General features: G+C 37.3%; 1 protein-coding gene across 4 annotated transcripts in view; it reads left to right on the plus strand.

Annotated features, from left to right (window-relative positions):
• Window positions 1-20,662, plus strand: part of Mapk10 (mitogen-activated protein kinase 10) — a 261,635-nt gene that overhangs the window by 211,378 nt on the left and 29,595 nt on the right. For all 4 annotated transcript variants that reach the window (XM_048364355.1, XM_048364353.1, XM_048364356.1 and 1 more), the window contains one exon: window positions 2,540-2,664. In XM_048364355.1, the coding sequence (XP_048220312.1) occupies window positions 2,540-2,664 (125 nt within the window). The remainder of the gene's footprint in view (window positions 1-2,539; window positions 2,665-20,662) is intronic.

Consider the following 20,662-nt stretch of genomic DNA (forward strand, 5'->3'; position numbering starts at 1 on the left):
AATATGAATTTTCGGTTGTAAATACCTTGGGCATTGTGGTATCTGAATTTCTTTCACTGGGATTATAAGGAGTGTATACCACAATTTTTCCATTTTAAAGTAGGAAATGAGAATTGGCCTGCAGCTTTCAAAAATTCAATAATGTATTTCCACTAATAAGTGGATTCTACTACTGGACCTGCGGTTGATTATTACTGCAGTTAAAAAAAAGTCAATCAATATCTTCACCTACAAAATTGAAGACAAGTTTCTTTCAAGAGTAGGAACAAATTCAGCAGTGCTTTAAGTATAAAATCAATAAAAACATTCTATTCCTTGTTATAATTTGGGATACTCCTAAGAATCCAATTTTGAAACAAATTAGATCCTCCTCATTCACGGTTCAAATTCTGCTTCTGTGCCTTAAAATCTCTATGGCCCCAGACACATTTCCCAGCCTTTCTTTCTTTTCTTTTTTTTTTTTTTTTGCCAGTCCTGGGGCTTGGACTCAGGGCCTGAGCACTGTCCCTGGCTTCTTTTTGCTCAAGGCTAGCACTCTACCACTTGAGCCACAGCTCCACTTCTGGCTGTTTCCTATATATGTGGTGCTGGGGAATCGAACCCAGGGCTTCATGTATACGAGGCAGGCACTCTTGCCACTAGGCCATATTCCCAGCCCAGGCTTTTTTTTTTTTTTTTTTTGTCTTTTCTTTTTTGGTACTGGAGATCGAACCCAGGATGTTGCACTTGATAGACAAGGCAAGTGCTTTGCCACTGAGCTACATCCCAGCCCCCCAGCCTTTCTTTCTTTATTTGAACAAATGACAGTGGGAGAATTTTTGGAAAGATTCATTGGCTGAGTTTCTTGTCAAACACTCAAACCAGGGCCTGATTCATAACAAGGGCTCAATAAAGTTAGTATAATAAAAAGTCATATTAAAAATACTTATCTGTTATCAGAAAAAGTTAGGATATGTGCTCTTGAACATGAACCCTAGGAAGTGGTGCTGTGGCTCAAGTGGTAGAGTGCTATCCTTGAGCAAAAAGAAGCCAGGGACAGTGCTCAGGCCCCGAGTCCAAGGCCCAAGACTGGCAAAAAAACAAAACAAAGAAAAAAAAAAAAAAAAGCAAAGGAACCCTAACCATTCAGAGCACAAGTAGCTGAACTTAAATCAGAAAGCTAATGCAGGCTTGAGACAGACACACTAAATTGAGGTGCTACTATTTTCTGGGATTGTTCATTTCCTAGATAGCTTTAAATTTCACCTGGAGGGCTTTAAACTAAATTCAACCTAGTTTCTGTGCTCCAGAGAATTATATCACACAGTTGGAAGCGCTCCTCAGCTCCTCTGCTTATCCTCTTAGTGGTATCAAGCTCGTGTAATTATTCATTTATATAAATTTAATGTGTTCATAAATTAAATAGAGCATATTGATTTTTCTTAAATTGATGGAGATTTTGCTCTCTTTAATTTGAAATTTTACCATTAAATTCAGAGTAAGGTGCATTATTTTTTCATCATGGAACTTTCAGATTAGTTGAGTGACCACATCGATTTAGGGTATGCCTTATCCTAAAACTGTCTTTTATGTAAATGTTCATACTTTTTAGAAATTATAAATTAGTGTGTCTCTTAATAATGCTACCAGGTAAGTCTGCTTACCAATGATCACTGCACACTGTGCCTAGTGCTGCAGCCATAATGTTAGCCGTGAACACATATTCACAGTGAAGCCTTGCGCATTACTCTCAGGATGAGAGTGGCTTCAGTCATGAACCACTCCATTCCATCAAATTATGGTTTCATTGATTTAAAACCTTTGATAATCACAATAGTGTTAAAATGACATCATATTTGCTCTTCAGAATATTTTTTCACATATATAAACATATGTATGTAAAGATATATAGCATCTAATCACATTATATATTATATATTATGTTATTATATATCATGTATGTGTTTATATTACATATAAACACATGCATATATATTTTCATATATTATGGACTTTATACCTCTTGTTAAATTGAATTTTACTTACATTCTAATGATTCCATTGTATTTAAAAAAAAAAACCAGAAACACACACCTTGATTGATTTTCTTGTTTTTCTCTTTGGTGGGACTGGGGATTGAAATCAGGACCTCATGTTTAGCAGGCAGATTCTTTACCCCTAGTATTGTGCTCTTGCTCCAACATTGGTTGACTTCAAACAAGCATCCCTGCGTGTGCAGCAAGCAATTTTACTTTCCATCCTGGTTATGTCATCAATCCTACACTCTTCCATATTACCCAAGCAAATTAACTGGTTTATACAAAGTTTCTGCATTGTTAAGTGTCACTTTAAAATCTGAGTGCATAATAGGTCTCCCGGACTCATCAACCTATAACCCTTAACAAGTCCCAAAATGCTTTCTTCGAAGAATATTAAAAAATGTACTGAGTTTTGAAGGAATCAATAGTCAATAGTTGTTTTCTTAGATTTTTCTCCATTCAAAAAATGTTCTTGTCTAAATACAAACCTCCCTCATTATTTTTATCATCTATTGTTTCAGCCAGCCAAGCCAGGGACTTGTTGTCAAAGATGCTCGTGATCGACCCAGCCAAAAGGATATCGGTGGACGATGCCTTACAGCACCCGTACATCAACGTGTGGTACGACCCGGCCGAGGTGGAGGCGGTGAGCTCACGTCCATTTTACTTTCTGACCATGAACAAACGGAATGAATCTAGACCCAGACAGCTTGGATAAACTTTCTGTGTCTGGAGACTATTATTGACCTTTCCTCAACCTATACTTTAAGCACATTTCTTTATCCGAACTTCCTGTGAAAGGGCCAATTTAGCGTAAACTGTAGATGTCTATGGTGCACTTCCATGTGTTGTTAACACTTATGTCTCCTCCAACGCATTTCTTCTTAAGACTGTCCTGAATAGAAGACAAGCTATTTTGCTTTGATTCCCTTGATAAGACACTTGCCACTAGCACCTTGTGATTCTTAAGACTATTTCAGTTAGAGAGCTTTAATCAGCCAATTGGTTACTGGGTAAAACTGCGGGAACTCGACTTGAAAAAATAGGATATGTTATCTGTCCTTGTATTAAATCCAGACATGACTGAAGAATCTTCTCCGAAGACTGTTTTTATTTTCAAAGTATTTCTCAACCATTTACAGCTTGGCCTCTTTCTTTCTCTGTGTGGAAACAGCCTAGGGCCTTGGTCTGTGTGTGCATGTGCAGGCCTGTGCATGCTTCTTCTATTGACTTCCTGATGAGAAATAAGTTTCTGTGACTGTTGCTGGCAGCAAGGTTGCTTTCATTTATAAACACAGGAATTCCTCAAATTCTTAAGCACTTGTGCTAAATTTTCTTTTTTGCTTTAATATAATGTCCATATTAATATACAAATTTGTTCTTAATTTGCTATTTTAAATAGTTTGCTTATTTTCTTCTGTATACCCCAGTTATTTTTGCTTAATGATAGTTTTGCTTTGCTTCAGTTTGTCTTTCTCTGTTGCCCTGGGTACTTGTCCACATCAGAGGTGCTAGATTTACACTTAGAATGACCATAACTTCATTCCTCACTGGAGAAGAGAGGACTGAAGGCTGATGGTGAGAACCAGGTAGAATTGAGCATTATACATACATTATGCAGCAAGCTCATGGTCATGACAGAATCCAGTTATCAAGTAATGGGAAGCTTTAGCAAAAGTACCACCACGTCTCCCACATTTGGAGAAAGAGAGGTACCCACTCAACAATTGTTTTCTTTAGCTCTGCTCATATAAGCAGTTTACACTGATGTTGACTTTTCAATTTGTTTCAAATTATTTTTTTAGTCACTTGATGTAATTCTTGCCAAATCACATTACTACAATTAAGAATTTCTAAATTTGTAACGTTCTTACAACTAATATGTTTAACTATAGAACCTCTTTTATCCAGTCTTTCATGTTTGGAAAATACTGTCAGAGAAGTTCTTAGTGCAGAATGAAAGGATGATGTATGAAGAAAAGACAAAGAAGGATAAACATGTGTCTAAAAGGACAAGAGTATTTTCTCTTTTGACATTAAAAAATTAGGCTATACTGGAAAATCAGATAAGCATAAATTATTTGATATTGTGGCTCCTCATTTTGATAGCTCAAATCATGTGGCATATTTATTTTTTCACATCTAATTTAATGTGTATAATCTGTTTTTAATGGATTGTGGAAGAGAGTTTAATTGGAGTCATAAAGTCTGCATTTGTACTTCATTGTAATTATGTTGCCTATAAAAAGAGAGTTGCTTAGAGTCTACAACAGCATATTATAATAATATTAATAGGTTTTAAAGGTTATTTCAGCATTTATGAAAAATTCCTTTAGAGAATGAAAAAATATAATTTAGCTTTTTCTCAGTCACTTCAAGAATTTCTGAACAACTTCAGTAATTCTCAACCACTTCTGGTTGTATTGCAACAAGAAAGGACACAGGAATTCCGGGGAAGATTCTAGTACAGTGAAAGCATGGATTTAGCTTCGAGACTGAACTCATTGATTGTACAACTGTAAAATTGTCTTCCATCTACAAATGTTTTTGTGAATCCTGATCTAATAGCAAGAATAGTTTATTGTTGTCTGAAATGCACTATAGAGGCCAAAACTGGGAAGAAACAAATCTCTAAAGTGCTGAAAGTAGCATTCAGCTATGCTTTCCACAATTTACAACCAGTATCATTGTTATTGCATCTGAATATATATATATATATATATATATATATATATATATTTTTTTTTTTTTTTTTGGCCAGTCCTGGGCCTTGGACTCAGGGCCTGAGCACTGTCCCTGGCTTCTTCCCGCTCAAGGCTAGCACTCTGCCACTTGAGCCACAGCGCCGTTTCTGGCCGTTTTCTGTATATGTGGTGCTGGGGAATCGAACCTAGTGCCTCGTGTATCCGAGGCAGGCACTCTTGCCACTAGGCTATAGCCCCAGCCCTGAATATATATTTTTAAAAAAAGATCTTTCTTTACAGACTTAATGCTCATTGGAGATCTATCTCATTCCATGGGTGATAGGACAGATTTGTAAAATTCTTTATAATCCAATTAAGTAAAAGAATCCATTAGAATTTCTATGATTAGATATTATCAAGGAGATCTAACCTCAAATAACTTTGTTGTTTGTGGTGCTGGGATTTGAACTCAAGGCCTCATGTTTGGTAGGCTGGCATGCTACCATTTGAGCTACACGTCCATCCCTGGGTTTTGCTGGCCATTTTGGAGATGGAATCTAGTGAACTTTTCTCCCCATATTGGTCTCAGACTGCTATACTCCAAATCTCAGTGTCTTGAATAGATTGGGTTGTGGGTGTGAGCCTCTGAGGTGTAGCTTTCAAACATCTTTTCAGTAACATACTGATGTTAGGGAGGGAAGAAAATTGAAAATGAGAGAAAAGAAGAGTATCTTTCACTGGACGGTAACAGAGGCAAATGGACAGGGAATAAAGGGGAAATTGCATGGCCGCATGGTGTCTCAGAAGTAACAAACAGAGGAAATGTCGTAAATACTAATCTGTTCATCATACTACTGGCAAAAATTTCTAAAACTACGAAAATACCAAAATCAAGAGAGATGAACCTATGAATATTTTCATAACTCTATGAAGGAAAAAAATCATGTTCACATAAAATTTAAAAATTTCACCTTTGGATGTTAAGATAGCTAATCACCAATCTGTGTGATAGAGCAGTACATAAAATATTGATGTTACAGTAATCCTCAGATCTCAGCCTAAGTAGCTAGGATTGCATATGTGACCTTTACCTTGGGCTTTAGCTATCTAATTTTATGTACTGTAGTATATCAAGCTTTAGATTACATTGCTCAAGGATTTCATATATTAATGGATTTTTCTTTATTCAGCTATTGGTATTTGATATCAACATATTGAAAATTTCCAATAAAATAAAAAATTGAAGTTATAACTACTCAAATTATTTACAAGGTCTTCAAATAATCCTCAAAATGACAAAAGTACATGTCCAAAAGAGAGCTCAAAGGCTAAATTAAATTCCAAGGTATTCTAATTTAGCTTATTATTTAAGAAGAGTCCAAAATATCACAGACAACTTCAATTAGTATGAGCTGTTTTATGGTTCACTTTCTATTTCTGTTGTGCTTATTGCTCCCTTGCATTTGGCCAAATTTATTCACCTTTCTGAAACTCAGTTTCTTTAGCTAAGAGACTTCTGTCTCATAAATTGTCTGTCTTATGAATTCAGAGCATTCATGTTCATAAAGTACCCAGCACCCTTCTTGGTAGCCAGAAAAATCAGACATATTGCTATTATACACTTTGTTAATTGCACTTACTATGATGGGCTTCACATGCAAAGCTTTATTATCTTTTGTTATTAAGAGAACGTTTACACCTGGTGAGAAAAGATCTGCTGGACAAGAAATATTCTAAATTTTTTTAGGTAATTACTGAAAATTATATAGTTTCTTATAATTTTAACACATTGTGTTGTTTTTTTTTTTTGCTGTTGTTTTGATGTATACCCACATATACTGTTGTCAAGTATAGGATAGTCCAGTGATAGTAGTTTAAACTTAAAAAAGATACTTCACAAATCTTCCTTGTAGCTCTTTTTACTTTTAGTAAGCTTGGAGATATTCAAGGAGCTTTGGCTGCCTGTTGGAGAGCCTAGTAAAACAAAGCAAGGAGTAGAGGCTTTTACTTTGCACCCCTGTAGATAAAAGGGAAGGGAGAACCCCATGTCAAGAATGCGGTGACTTGTGCTGGGGATATGGCCTAGTGGCAAGAGTGCTTGTCTCATATACATGAGGCCCTGGGTTCAATTCCCCAGCACCACATATATAGAAAATGGCCAGAAGTGGCGCTGTGGCTCAAGTGGCAGCGTGCTAGCCTTGAGCGGGAAGAAGCCAGGGACAGTGCTCAGGCCCTGAGTCTAAGCCCCAGGACTGGCCAAAAAAAAAAAAAAAAAAAAAAAGAATGCAGTGACTCGGTACATTTTAGGGTACACAGGAAGAAACTTAAGAGGAACAAAAAATATAATCAAATATTGTGGAGTACAATTTCATTACTCTTGAAAACTTTGGAATAACATAAGAAAATTCATAAATATAGGAATCATTTTACGGGCTTCTATAAATCTTGTTCACGATCAAGAGGGGTAGCAAGGCTCAAAGTAATCATTACAGGGGAGCAGACAACTAAAACTGTGCAGAGCCAGAGAATCTATCTTGGTTCTTTATTTTTGGCAATAGTAGGGTTTGTATTCAGGGCCTCACATTTTCTAGGCAAGCACTCCACTACTTGAGCCATGTTCCCAGTATTTTTGCTGTGTTTTTAGATAGGTGTTGAACTTTTGCCTTGTAACTTGGGCCACAATCCTCCTACCTTTGTATTTCATTTTAGTAACTGTGATTACAGGCTTGTGCCATTCCTGCTGGGCCAGCCAGCAGGGAAACAGGAATCCTGACTGAGGGGCGGCGAGGATTAAGGAAAAGGAAAAATAAGGCAAGAGAAAAAAGACAAGAGACAACGATGGGGTACGGGAGGTCTGCAGCCGCAAGGTTGAACCTCAAGACTGCAGCCAAGTTTATTCTCACTCCCAGCTTATATGCAGTTTTGGAACCAGGGAATAGCATAGGATTGTTAAAATTCCAGAACATAAAGAGGCTTTGAAGTTTGCAACATTTGATTACAGTAGACACAGGACAAGGTTGATTAACATAGGAATCTATTCCAGCGGACATAGCAAGGTGGGGACATAGCAAAGCAATTCCGGATAGTGGCTGTGAACAATTGTCCTTTCCTTTAGCATCACAGTAAACACCCGACAAGGTTGATTAACATAGGAATCTACTCCAGTGGACATAGCAAGGTGGGGACATAGCAAGGTGGGGACATAGCAAAGCAATTCCAGATAGTGGCTGTGAACAATTGTCCTTGCCTTTAGCATATCCTGGCGGTAACAGCACAACCAGAGGTGATAATGAACCTAGGTGCAGGTTTGGCTCCCGACATCTTGGCAACATCGGCACAGCCAGAGGTCAGGATGAGCTTAGCTGCTAGCTCGGCTCCCGACACCATTGAGGTGAGAGCTCACCAAATATTTTTCCTGGACTAATTTTGAACTCAAACCCTCCTATCTTCACCTTGCAAGTAGCTTGGACTATGGACATATACCACCAGATCCATCCATTGATTTCTCAATTTTTGTTAAAAAGAAAAGATCAAGATCTGCCATTAGAACCTGTGGAGTTGCATGGGCACTGGGTGAGAGTCTTCATGCCAGCAGTGATCAATGAGCTAGATCATTGTGTCAAAGGCTCGGCGAGGGCCAGGTGTCATTCCTAATGGCTGAAATATTACACTGTGAATCCATAGAGAGAAGGAGGTTGAGCAGATGCAGACTCTGTTATTGAGAATTGTGCTTTCTAGTAGGTAAATGCAAGGCCTTAAGAACCCAGAAGAGCAGCAGAAAGCCAGACAGGAACTTCTGTCTATCAGCTGAGACTTTCGGAAGAGAAAGCTAGAATAGAGGCAGGAATGAAGCTATAATGTAGACAAAAGAGAAACACTCTGGACTAGACTAAGGGAAACAGAGGGAGTAATGCGACCAAGTTGAGTGAGGGTTAATAGAGAACAGGGCCAGGGCTGAACCTGCTTATTATTTCTTACCTTATTCAAGATTAATTTGGGAACTGGAGCAGCTAGGGAGGATTTAATTTACCTATATCACCTATCCACAGTTAAACAATCTGACCTTTGGATTTCCAGTAAGAATATAACCTGAGAAGCAGTAACACTCACATGTATTAATGCCCACGTTCCATTAAAATAAATACTCAGCACATATAAACCTAGAGTGTTCATCACTGTTACACATTTGCTGTTTTGCTTATAACCTCAGTAATGTAGTCTTAAATGCTTTATTGATATTATTTCTTACTATTTCATCACTTTAGCGCGGCTAGTGTTTCCTATAGTGAAAACAAATAGAAGACCAGGTTATACTGACTACATAAAGCTATTTCATTACACATTCATCATAAACTTCATGCCCTTTGAGCAGAGTTATTATCTGACATTATTTTCACTATCTTCTTATCTTCTATTCCACATCACTGAATATTACCAAAGAGAAAGCCAGGAAGAGATGGCTAACCATGCAAGAAACATACATTACTTTCGATCTTATGCCATGAAAATGTAAATGTTAATATTCTATATGTCCAAACTCTGTTCAAAGTAAATCTTAAATGAGATCTTGAGAGCAGCAGAGAATAGTTTCGTGCTGCAATTCAGCAAAGTTTAATAATCAGAGTATCAACTCTACAATTGTGATTTGCTACACAGTCACAAAGCCAGACAAGTCATGATGAGGTAAAAGGTAATAGAGCTGGGCATAGGACCAGTGAAATTAGAAAAGAGAATCAGAATCCTACGATGGAAGTCCAGCAGGCTCCAGACTTGATTAGAATCATCTAGAATCAGAGGTGATGCGAGCATTTGGACAAGTAAGAAAGGACAGCCATTTAAGACCAAATGAGCTTTCAGAAGAGACGTGCATCTCAAATCAAAGCAGTTTGAGCAGGTGCAAACTGAAAGAGCATTTAAATAGTGAAGAGAAGAATGTTCCCAGATTGCAGTGCAAGTAAAAAAGTAGGTATACTTGGACCAGTCAAGATTAGCAAAAATAGGTAGCTATGACTAAGTCAAAAATGATGAAATGGTGTACTGGGGCCTTGGGTTGGGAAGGGATAGCCTGTTTTGTGGGATTTTTAATTCACCTATTTATGAAGAAAGTGCTAGGGAGAAAGGACATAGATTTCCCTCCCACCTTCTGGTACTATCTGCCTTCTGTTGGCTGAGACCAGTCGGGTAGTGACAGGCACCAGGGAAATGCATCCTGAAGGAGACAGTGTCCTGAGATGTTGAGCTGATGAAAAGGTAGGGTGAGGACAGAGCCCCTGGGGATTTGGCTCGCACCAGCTTAGTCATAGTTTCCTATTTACAACTCTGAAATCCCTATGTAAAAGCAACGTACCCAAGGAACTGAGCATACTTACCCCGGAGAGAAGACTCGTGAAGTCAAAAGAGATGAGCAGGGATCTCACTAGGTCTTTAAAAAAGCATACCACTAATTACCATTTTTTTTCATGAGCTTTATAATGTCATACCACCAAATATTAACTTGCTAGTCTTGGCAGAAGAGTGTCGCGGGGGTTCCGTGGCCCGTGTGTACTTCCTTCTTTTCACGTGCTGAGGCCTGTCTTTCACTTTGTTGTAGAGCTCACGAGGAGCCTGCAAAATTGTTGACCCAATGTTGGACCACAGGTGCCTATGGGGAAGTGAAAGATCCGGCTGTTTGCCTTTAGGTTACTTTTAATTCTACTCTTTGGCTTCCAAGTAGGCAGAATGCACTACCATTCTTTCTTTGTCCTTCCTTCACTTCTTGTCCTTCTCTCTCTCTCTCTCTTTCTCTCTTTTAATCCAACTCCTACACTACTGTTTATGAAGGCTTTGAGAATTTGGTAGCAGTTTAATATTTGCTCACTGTGTCTATAATTGTTAGCTGATGGTGATTCAGCAGTGAATTTAAAAGCAAAGCACAAAACCCGAGTTCCCTGCTCTTGATAGGTTTCTATTCAGTTAATAGCCAGTGGAAATTTTTATGGAATGGAAACCTTTGGACACTTATTATCTCCTGAAAAAAACAACAACTCTTCCAAATGTGTATTGCCTTATTTGATTATTTAACTTGCTTAATGTATGATTTCCTAAATGGATGAAAGATCTAAAATTATTTGTCCTTCTCAATGTGATTCAGTGTTATAACGAAATTGCAGTGTGAATTCCCTAATCTTCAACCAGATGTGCATCTCCTGTTTTGAATTATAACTGACAAATAATGAATGGTCTTTTATCTCTAGCTGCAGTTCTTTTTTTTTCAAATTTTTATTATCAAACTGATGTACAGAGAGGTTACAGTTTCATACATTAGGCATTGGATACATTTCTTGTACTGTTTGTTACCTCGTCCCTCATCCCCCCTCCCCCATCCCCCTTTCCCTGTCCCCCATGAGTTGTTCAGTTCATTTACACCAAACAGTTTTGCAAGTATTGCTTTTGTGGTTGTTTGTCTTTTTTCCCCTATATACCACTGTTTACCAGTATACATGGTTTCCAATATACTCAGATAAGATACAGAGATAGTGTAGGTATAACCACAGGAAGAGGATACAAGAGGATCATCAATAATAGAAGCTACAGTTACACATAGCACGTTGACAGTAGTTACAACAGTGATATAACAATTGTTTCCATACCATGGAGTTCATTTCACTCAGCATCATCTTTTGTGTTCATAAGGGTATAGCTATTGGGCTCTTGTGATCCTCTGCTGTGACTTGCCTAAACCTGTGCTAATTGTTCCCAAAAAGGGAGTCCATAGAGTCCATGTTTCTTTGGGTCTGGCTCACTTCACTTAGTATAATTTTTTCCAAGTCCTTCCATTTCCTTACAAATGGGACAATGTCATTCTTTCTGGTAGAAGCATAAAATTCCATTGTGTATATGTACCACATTTTCCTGATCCATTCGTCTACTGAGGGGCATCTGGGTTGGTTCCAGATTTTAGCTATGACAAATTGTAGCTGCAGTTCTTAAATAACTATTTGCCTCTGAAAATAAAACACTGATCTGACCAGATTTGAGTAACTGAAATGCGTGGAATATTAGTAACTAATCAAAGAATCTTGAAGTTGTTAAGTATTGAAATGAAAAATTTATAGCTTACAGATTCATCTCTACATATTGAGTACCTGGCTCCTTGAAATAAGAATTCAAATGGCTGAGGGTAGTTATAGGAATTATTCTCTTTTGTTATTGTTACTTGCTTTAAATTCTCTTGAATACGTTTTCACAGTACAAGTTAACATTACTTGCAATATTAAATCTATTTCATGAATGAGTTAATTCTTTGTTTCTATCTTCACTTACTATGGCTGCTTATCTTCTTGTCTCATAAGATGTTCCTAAACAATGGCAAAGTATAGAGTTGTAAATGTATAGAATACATTTTGATGGACTTAATGTGTATAAACTTAGAAATCATAAGGGAAAATATGAGTTACAATGAATATGAACTTGGAAGAGTTGATTTAAATGAGTTATAAATAAAAGCAGCTGTCTGTACAGATCATTCCATGGGGAGGAAGGGATTAAAGTCTTTATAATTAGTATTTTCTTTTGATGAGTGCTATCAGAAGGTTAAAGCATGTCCAACAGACAGCTTCTGAATAATTCATCCATCTGAAATTATGAAAGTCTTTTTCTTTTCTGATTTCTCCCACAGAATTCAAACACAGACTTAAGACATTGAGCAAATATATTTGTTTTTGCCATTCAAGTGCTTGAGGAAAAATCAGTTTGTACAGGAAGCAAAAATTAGTAATAACTAACATGCATTGGATATTTGAGTGAATCATTTAAGCAAATATTTTAAAATAGAAACCCTGAAACTTGAATTATTTAAGGATTTTGTAAAAAATTGTTATTGTATTAAAGAAAATTCCTATTTCACCAAAATTAAAATGAAAACTCATTTATCTTAACAATTAATGAGTAGAACCAGCCTCTAGTGCTTTCTGGTAAAATAAAGGCCTCCCTAGTGCCCAGTCTCTGGTTATGACCTTTGGTTTAATTATTTATATACTTTTTCCTCCCTTTTTTTTCTTCTTCTTCTTTTTTTTTTTTTTTTTTAAATGCCGCTTCTGGGAATTAGACTCAGGGCCCAGACACTGGCCCTGAGCAATTTTTTTTGTTCAAGGTTAGCACTGTACCACTTAAGCCTCAGCTACACTTTTGACTCTTAGTGGTTAATTAGAGATAAGGGTCTCATGGACTTTCCTGTTCAGGCTGGCTTTAAACCTCGATTCTCAGATTTCAGCCTCCTGAGTAGCTAGGATTACTACAGGGTAAGCTATAGGCAGTTTATTTGCTTCTGGAAGTATATGTGTATCTCTCTTAGGAAGTATAAAAAATCCTTTAAGTTTCTTTAGATTCTTTGAATCATGCTTATTCCCTTGGATTTCAATTTAGAAAATTCATAAAGAGTTCTTTCCTTTATATTTGCAACTAGTCCTATCACTGTATTTGATAAATCACATCATTGGGATTTTTCAGCGATGTCCCAGCTGGAGCTTTTATAGAGTGACTTATTTTCAACAAGATTTCTCAGCTTGCTTCTGGGATTCTAAAACCTCAAATACAAATTAGATCTACCTTGCCTTCATTATTTTCAGAAAGAAGACAATCTACCCTAGTTTAGATTAAGGAAAAGAATAATTGTGTCAAATATTTCATATATTAACGGTCTATTCCCATCGTCTGTTATTTGTTGCATGCTTCAAACTCAAGCCTCGATTTTATTACTTCCAAAGTGCCCATCACTTGTTTGTCTATAATTTGTGAGCATGTCATGGATGACCTTCTGCCTTGAGAAGATAGAAAGATGAGGCAGTCACCGAGTGCTGAGAGATGCCGAATGTGAAACATCATGTTCTCTCTCTCCAATCTCCACCACTTAGATTCTGTTTTTTCAGACTGAATGTTCTTAGGAGTTTTCTGAAATATGATTTGTTTCGCTTACATGGAGTTAATAATCTGTCCAAATCATTCTCTCAGCTGTTCTTTCCATCTGTCCTGACACAAGACTACCTCTCTGAGTCTTAGGATTTCTTCTTCTTGCAGCATGCAGCAGGCTGTGCAAATGCCAGTGTGACACCCTGCAAACTTAATTTGAGAAACAGTTCAGTGCCATCTATCTGTCACAGAAGGCTCTTTAAGCAGGGAGCTGAACTCTAAACTTGTTCAACTCAGAATGTATACAAATTTAGAAACAAGTAGAGAGAAATGAGCTACAATGGGTATGAATTTGATGCAGTCTAATTATGTGTTTAATTATAGGGAGAGCAATTCATATTTGGTAGTTCTCATTTGGTTGCTGAAAGTTAAATCAATGTCTATAATTCCTAATATCTGCCATTTGCAGAATTCTAAAATTTCCATCTGTTCAGGCTGATGTATTCCTTCAGCAGCAAAATGTGAGCAATTTACTAATTGCCTTCAAGAGAAAATATAACTTCATTACATTTTGCAGCCCAGTGTCTCTTGTTGAAGTGAAGATGTCTTTTGAATCATGTTTGGACTGTTTTGATGTCAAGTACTGTGTTGGTGGGAACTTGTCATAATGTTTGTTGCAGATAGATTTAGCCACCTGTTTCAGGGGGCTGTTTCCCTATGTGACTTTATAACCGAAATGTGCACTTTTCACTTATAGGAAGAGCTGTGTTTCTAAGTTTAGCACATTTTTCTATTGAAGAGAATCATCTTGATTTCAATTCAATTTCTGAATCCATCAAATAACAAGATTCTAGGTAGGCACTGGTGATTCACACCTGTAAAATTGTAGCTACTCAGGAGGCTGAGATCTGAGGATTGAGGTTTGAAGCCAATCAAAGCAGGACATTCTGTGAGTCTTATCTCCAATTAACTACCCAAAAAGCTGCAAGTGGAGCTAGAGCTCAAGTGGAAGAGTGTTAGCCTTGAGTCAAAAAGCTCAGAGACAGAGCCCAGACTCTGAGATCAAGCCCCAGGACCAACAAAAAACAAAACAAAGCAATTAGAGCTACAACAGTACTGATGATTTACTATTAAACTATTGACTGTTGATATACCTTAAGACTTTTAAAGCCCTTTTAGAAAAGTGCACTGTATTCTTGAGGTAATTATCTATACTGAACGATACTTTTATCTGTAAGGATTCTTGATGTTTTTAGTGCTGGAATGGAGAAGAGGGAAGTTGATAAGATACTATGCTTCCAATTTTTATTTTTGTGATTTTTAAAAATTGATATACAATTAGTTTGTTATGGTTCTGGATATCTTTATTACTATTATTTTTATTACTTTATTATTACTGTGTGTGTGTGTGTGTGTGTGTGTGTGTGTGTGTGTGTGTGCCTATGCTCAGACTTGAGCTACGGTCTCTGCACTCTCGCTTCAGCTTTTTTCTCAAGGCCGGTGTATAGTTTCAACCACACTGTCACTTCCGACAGTAAATGTAGTAAATACATTTCTTGTAATACTTGTTACGCCCCTCATTTTTCCCCACCTTCCTCCATCCCCAGTTCCCCCCTTGAGTTGTACAGTTGATTTCCAATATATTATCTTATGAGTATCACTGTTGCATTGGTTGACCCTTTATCCTTTGTTCACCATTTTGATGTTCTTCCCTTCCCTAATTCAGATAAATGTATATACAATACTCAAGGTACCAAAATCAAATACAGTCACAGCAGGGGATAAACCATGTTTATTGGAGCATTATTTACCATTGGTAAAATATGGAACCAACCCAGATTCCCCTCAGTAGATGAGTAGATCATGAAAATGTGGTACATATACACAATGGAATTCTATGCTTCCATCAGAAAGAATGACATCGGCCCATTTGAAGGAAATGGAAAGACTTGGAAAAAAATCATGTTAAGTGAAGTAAGCCAGACTGAAAGAAACATAGATTCCATGATTTCCCTCAATGGTAATAATTAGCATATGTATAGAATAATTCTAGCAGAGGATCACAATAGCTCAATGCCTATGTACATATAAGATGAAGCAAAGCAAAATGAACTCTAAAATATGAAAACGAGGTTTTACATTGTTGTTATTTTTAATGTACTATGTGAAACTATTTCTTTTCTTTCATTTTTCTTTCACAGACTTTTTTGGGGGGGCCTGAGCTGTCTTTAAACTGTAATCCTTAGATCTCAATGTGCTGAGTAGCTAGGATGAAAGATATAAGCCACCAGTACCCAGGTCTAGATAACTTTAAAATGACATTTCCCCAAGAAATAGAAATCAACAGCTATTGCCTAATGTTTAGGTAGCTAGCTCCTTTCTTGAGCTGTGAGGCTATCAAGGGTTTGCAACTGGTTTATAGCTGTGCGGTAAGGTTATTCTGCAATGAATAACATCAGTTCCTTCAGAATAACAAATCAGCTCTCCTGATGTCTGGATTCCAGTTTGTTTTTTCTAACTGATGACTTACTCCCTTTGCAATATTTATTCTTCTCTGCCATGTTTGTCTCTGAGGATTTCTATTTTCCTCTGTTTTCTAAGAAAATGATTATTTTGAGCGCTGCAACAAACAAACAACAAGAAAATGCATTAAAGGGTTCTAATATTTTCCTCTAGGAAGAAATCACAGGGTTAAATGAATCAGCCATTGTGTTCAGAAACTATTCTTATGGTTGGTTATGGTATAAAGGCTGGCAACAAAAGTAAGACGTTTTCCATTCTAGGAGAGAAGGGAAAATGATTAGAAAGTATAAACCTTAATGATGCTGAAAATGAGTATTTGTGATCACATGAAAACAAAAAAGATAGCTTTTACACACTCTAAGGATGCTTCTGTTGCCTGGTCTTTAGCACAGAAGAAAAGCACAGAGATGAAGGAGAGTGGCATCAGAATTGTACTCACACACTGACATGTTGAATTGAAACCCATTTGTACAACTACGTAAGGAAAATAATGGTAGTGACTTATGTGTCAGGGAAGTTTGAGAAGTTGTGAAACCGGATAGAAAGTATCGATGAGTTTTAAATCATGGTAGCCTTTGGAGGCAGCAAGGAGGTGGGGTCCCTGGGGCAGTACCATTACTTGCATCCTGGGGCAGTACCATTACTTGCATCCTGGGGCCCCAGTGATATGTGAGGAGAGAGTTGAATGGAGCCATCCAAGGATGAGACTGAATACTGAAAAGGTTACACTTCTTTTTATAAGTCTACTACAAGTTTATGGTCTTTTGCAGAGTATGTGCTCCAATAAAATTATTATGTGCCTTTCTAATGGCAAGAGGGTCATAAGAATGGTAAAAATCTGTTCCATAACTTGCATTAGGTTGTAGACAAGACTCAGAGGCTCTATTGTGGAATTGTGGCCCACAGTGTCTTATGGAAGGGAATACAATTTGTTGTTCATGAAAGATACTTTTAATGGATCACCAAAGGACCCCTCCCCCAGTTTCTAAGTCTAGAGAGAATTTAATTTCCATCGTGGTGTGCAAGTCTGGAAAAGGAACTTTCTATGTTCCTCTGAAAGAAGTGAGGGATACAACTGCTATGCCACTCTTTTTTTTTTTTGAAAATTTCTTAGATATGAGTTGTTGTTTTTAACTTAGTTCAGCAGGAAACAAATTGGTAGCTTCATTTCAATACATATGTACCAGAATGCTGTTTTCATTGTCCAGGAATCTGTCTCCACTTCTTGCTCTCAAGCAGGCTTGCCCATCTTCCTTGCTCCATTGTCTTATGATTCCTGATTAATCACAAAGGCCTATTTATAGACAGAATTCTAACACATATCCATACATAGAAGTCCTTATGTAATGAGCTGTTCCTCTACAATTGAATTTAGAATATAATTTCATATATTCTAATACAGAAACCAAGAGGTTTTAGGTAATTGAAGAGGACAATTAATAACAGGATGTGGAGATCATGGTGCCACTATAGGGAGACCGATGAACACAATGAAAACTACATAGAGTCAACAATGAGAAATATGTGCCATCCCTGGGGCTTGAACTCAGTAGTCAGTGAGCTTTTGTGCTCAAGGCTAACATTCTGCAATTCAAGCCACAGCTCCACATGTGGCTTTTGTTGGTTAACTGGAGATAAGGATTTCACAGATTTTCATGTCTGGGCTGGCTTAACTGCAATCATCAGATCTCAGCCTCCTCAGCAACAAGGATTATGGCATGAGCCACAGGAGCCTGGCTGGACTCAAAAGTTTTTGCTACCATGGACAGATCCACTTGCTTCTTTCACATATAGCTGCAGCACACTTCAACTAACTATCACCACCAAGAGTAGAGTCTTTCTAATAACACCAAGATGTTGTTCTTGCTATTTAGAAGCCTTTAATATAATACAATTGGTCATTATATAAATAAGAAATCATAACCATTGTAGGCAATTCTATGGAAAATGAATTGCAAGTACTACAGAAACAAGAAAATAATGCAGAACCCATCCATTAGCAGACAGGCAAAGGCTGGGAGAGAAGAGAGATGTGACTGAATCTAGGTGAGTATAGCTTGATTGAATGAGAGAGGAGGAAATGGTGACAGGTGTGGATGGAGGTGTCAGGGCCCAGGGCAGGACACATCCTTAAATCAATCCCATGTGCATGGTTGGGGGTTCAACTATACAGATTTTAATCAGGGAGTAACATAACAGGAATTTTGTTTCAGACAGATCTTTTTATTTTCTAATTGGTATGTTGGTGAATATGAGCAGAAAGATCAGGCAGGAAGGCGAGGTGGCTGAGATAGAGTTTGTAAAATAGACTTTAGTTGCAGTGGGGAGGAGTAAAGAATGATAGAGTTAGAGAGATCTCGCAGCAGAACTGACTAAGCAACGCAACACCCATGAAATGTCCTATATAATAATGCATTAAGGAAAAATACATGAAAGTGCTCAAAACATTTGTGCCCATTAAAGTGGTGCTTTTATGGGTATGGGCTGTGTCATGCAAGAGAAATGAAATTGTCATTTATCTGTCATGTTGATGGAAAAGCTCAATTAGAGTTGTTTTCTGTCTAAATGAGTGCTTAGATTATTTCAGTACTGAGTGAAAAGACATGCTCTGCTTTAGGAAAATCCACTAGAATGGAACATATATACAAACAGTAAAACTAGGAGTAAAGATATGTTTATTTGTATTATATAAATACACTTACTTATATATTATATAAATTTATATCATATAAATTCATCACATTTATATTTATACTACATTTATATTAGTGTATATTTGCTGTGATTGTGCCTGTTTCCCCAATTTTTTTCTTCCTTAGTATATGTGAGGGGCAATCATTAACTCATTTTTTTTTTAATTTTTTTTTTTTTTTTTTTTTTTTTGGCCAGTCCTGGGGCTTGGACTCTGGGCCTGAGCACTGTCCCTGGCTTCTTTTTGCTCAAGGCTAGCACTCTGCCACTTGAGCCACAGCGCCACTTCTGGCCATTTTCTGTATATGTGGTGCTGGGGAATCGAACCCAGGGCCTCATGTATATGAGGCAGGCACTCTTGCCACTAGGCCATATCCCCAGCCCCATTAACTCGTTTTTATCATTGCTTTTTTACATTAAAGCGAAGGGTCACGGTGGGATGTGTAGGATATTTCAAATTACTATGGTAACATTATTAATTGAAAATAATCCTTTACCATTTGAGCAATTATATGTTTCTTGAATAATGTAAGTCTCAGAAATATTAGCTGAGTTAATAATACTTTTAAATTATTTTTCATACTGAATTATTTTCATATTTTATTTAACCTTTTTATTGGTGGTTTTGTTCTGCATTACCCCATCCAAATGAACCCCATGCCTATCTCTGTGTAACTTCCCTGCATTTTATAGGATATTAAAATTATTTCACTCATAAGAGAAAAATCGCGCCCCCCAGGATATTTTACATATAAGAGAAAATGTAGTACCTGGATTTGTTGGACTGACTGATTTAACTCAACATGATGATCTCTCATTCTGCTTTTATTTATTTATTTTTGCCAGTCCAAGGGCTTGAACTCAGGGCCTAAGCACTGTCCATGACTGTGTTTAAGGTTCCTGCTCAACCATTTGAGCCACATAGCTCTGCTTCCAGCTTTTCAGCATTGATTAGAGATAAGCATTTCATAGACTTTCCTGCCTGGTCTGGCTTTCCAGCTTTGATCTTTAGACTTCAGTCTTTTGAATAGCTAGGATTACAGGCATGAGCCACCAGTGCCCTCGCCCCTTTTCCATAACAGGCTTTGAACTCATGCCCTTAAATTTGCTTGGCTTCCTTGCTCAGGTGGCACTCTACAACTTGAGCCTGTCCCACTTTTGCTGGTGATTTTGGAGGTAGAGTTTTTTGGACTATTCCATCCAGGCTGGCTTTGAAACCACTGTCCTCCAGATCTCAGCCTCCTGTACATCTAGGATTGCATTTTATTGCATTAATTGATGTTTGTATTAAAGAACTGATTTATCTTTATGACTGTATTTGACAAAAGGTTTCTCTGCTTGATTTGACCCCTACCTACTTTCCTGGCTATAAATTTTTGGAATCCCCCTTACACTCATCTCCAATGTACTGGCTCCTTGTATTTCTCTGACCTTGCCAGGCAAGCTTCTCTATTGATATACTGTACTACAGGTCTGCCTGAGACATTTTTAGCTGTGTATCCACATGACTCCCAGCCTTACTTTGTTTAGATGCTCAAATGCTACCTTCTTGAGGGGTTATCCCTGACTATCCTTTCCAGAATAACACTTTTACACTCTATCTAGCCTCTTAGTCTTTTTTTTTTGGTCTAAAATATTACTTTTGGCATCATGTATTCTCTTTTATTGTTAATTTCATCCACTAGAATTAAAGCTCTACACAAAGAGAGACATTGATTCTTTGAGGTACCATTTAATTCTAACATCTTACAATGCTGTTTGATTCATAATAATTATGTAACCAATATTTGTTGAAAGACTTAACTCCATATTTACAACTGAACACACTAATGCTTGTAAGGGCTAACAAGTTAGCCAAAA

The sequence above is a fragment of the Perognathus longimembris genome, chromosome 16 (assembly GCF_023159225.1).
Source record: "Perognathus longimembris pacificus isolate PPM17 chromosome 16, ASM2315922v1, whole genome shotgun sequence".
Lineage (NCBI taxonomy): Eukaryota > Metazoa > Chordata > Mammalia > Rodentia > Heteromyidae > Perognathus > Perognathus longimembris.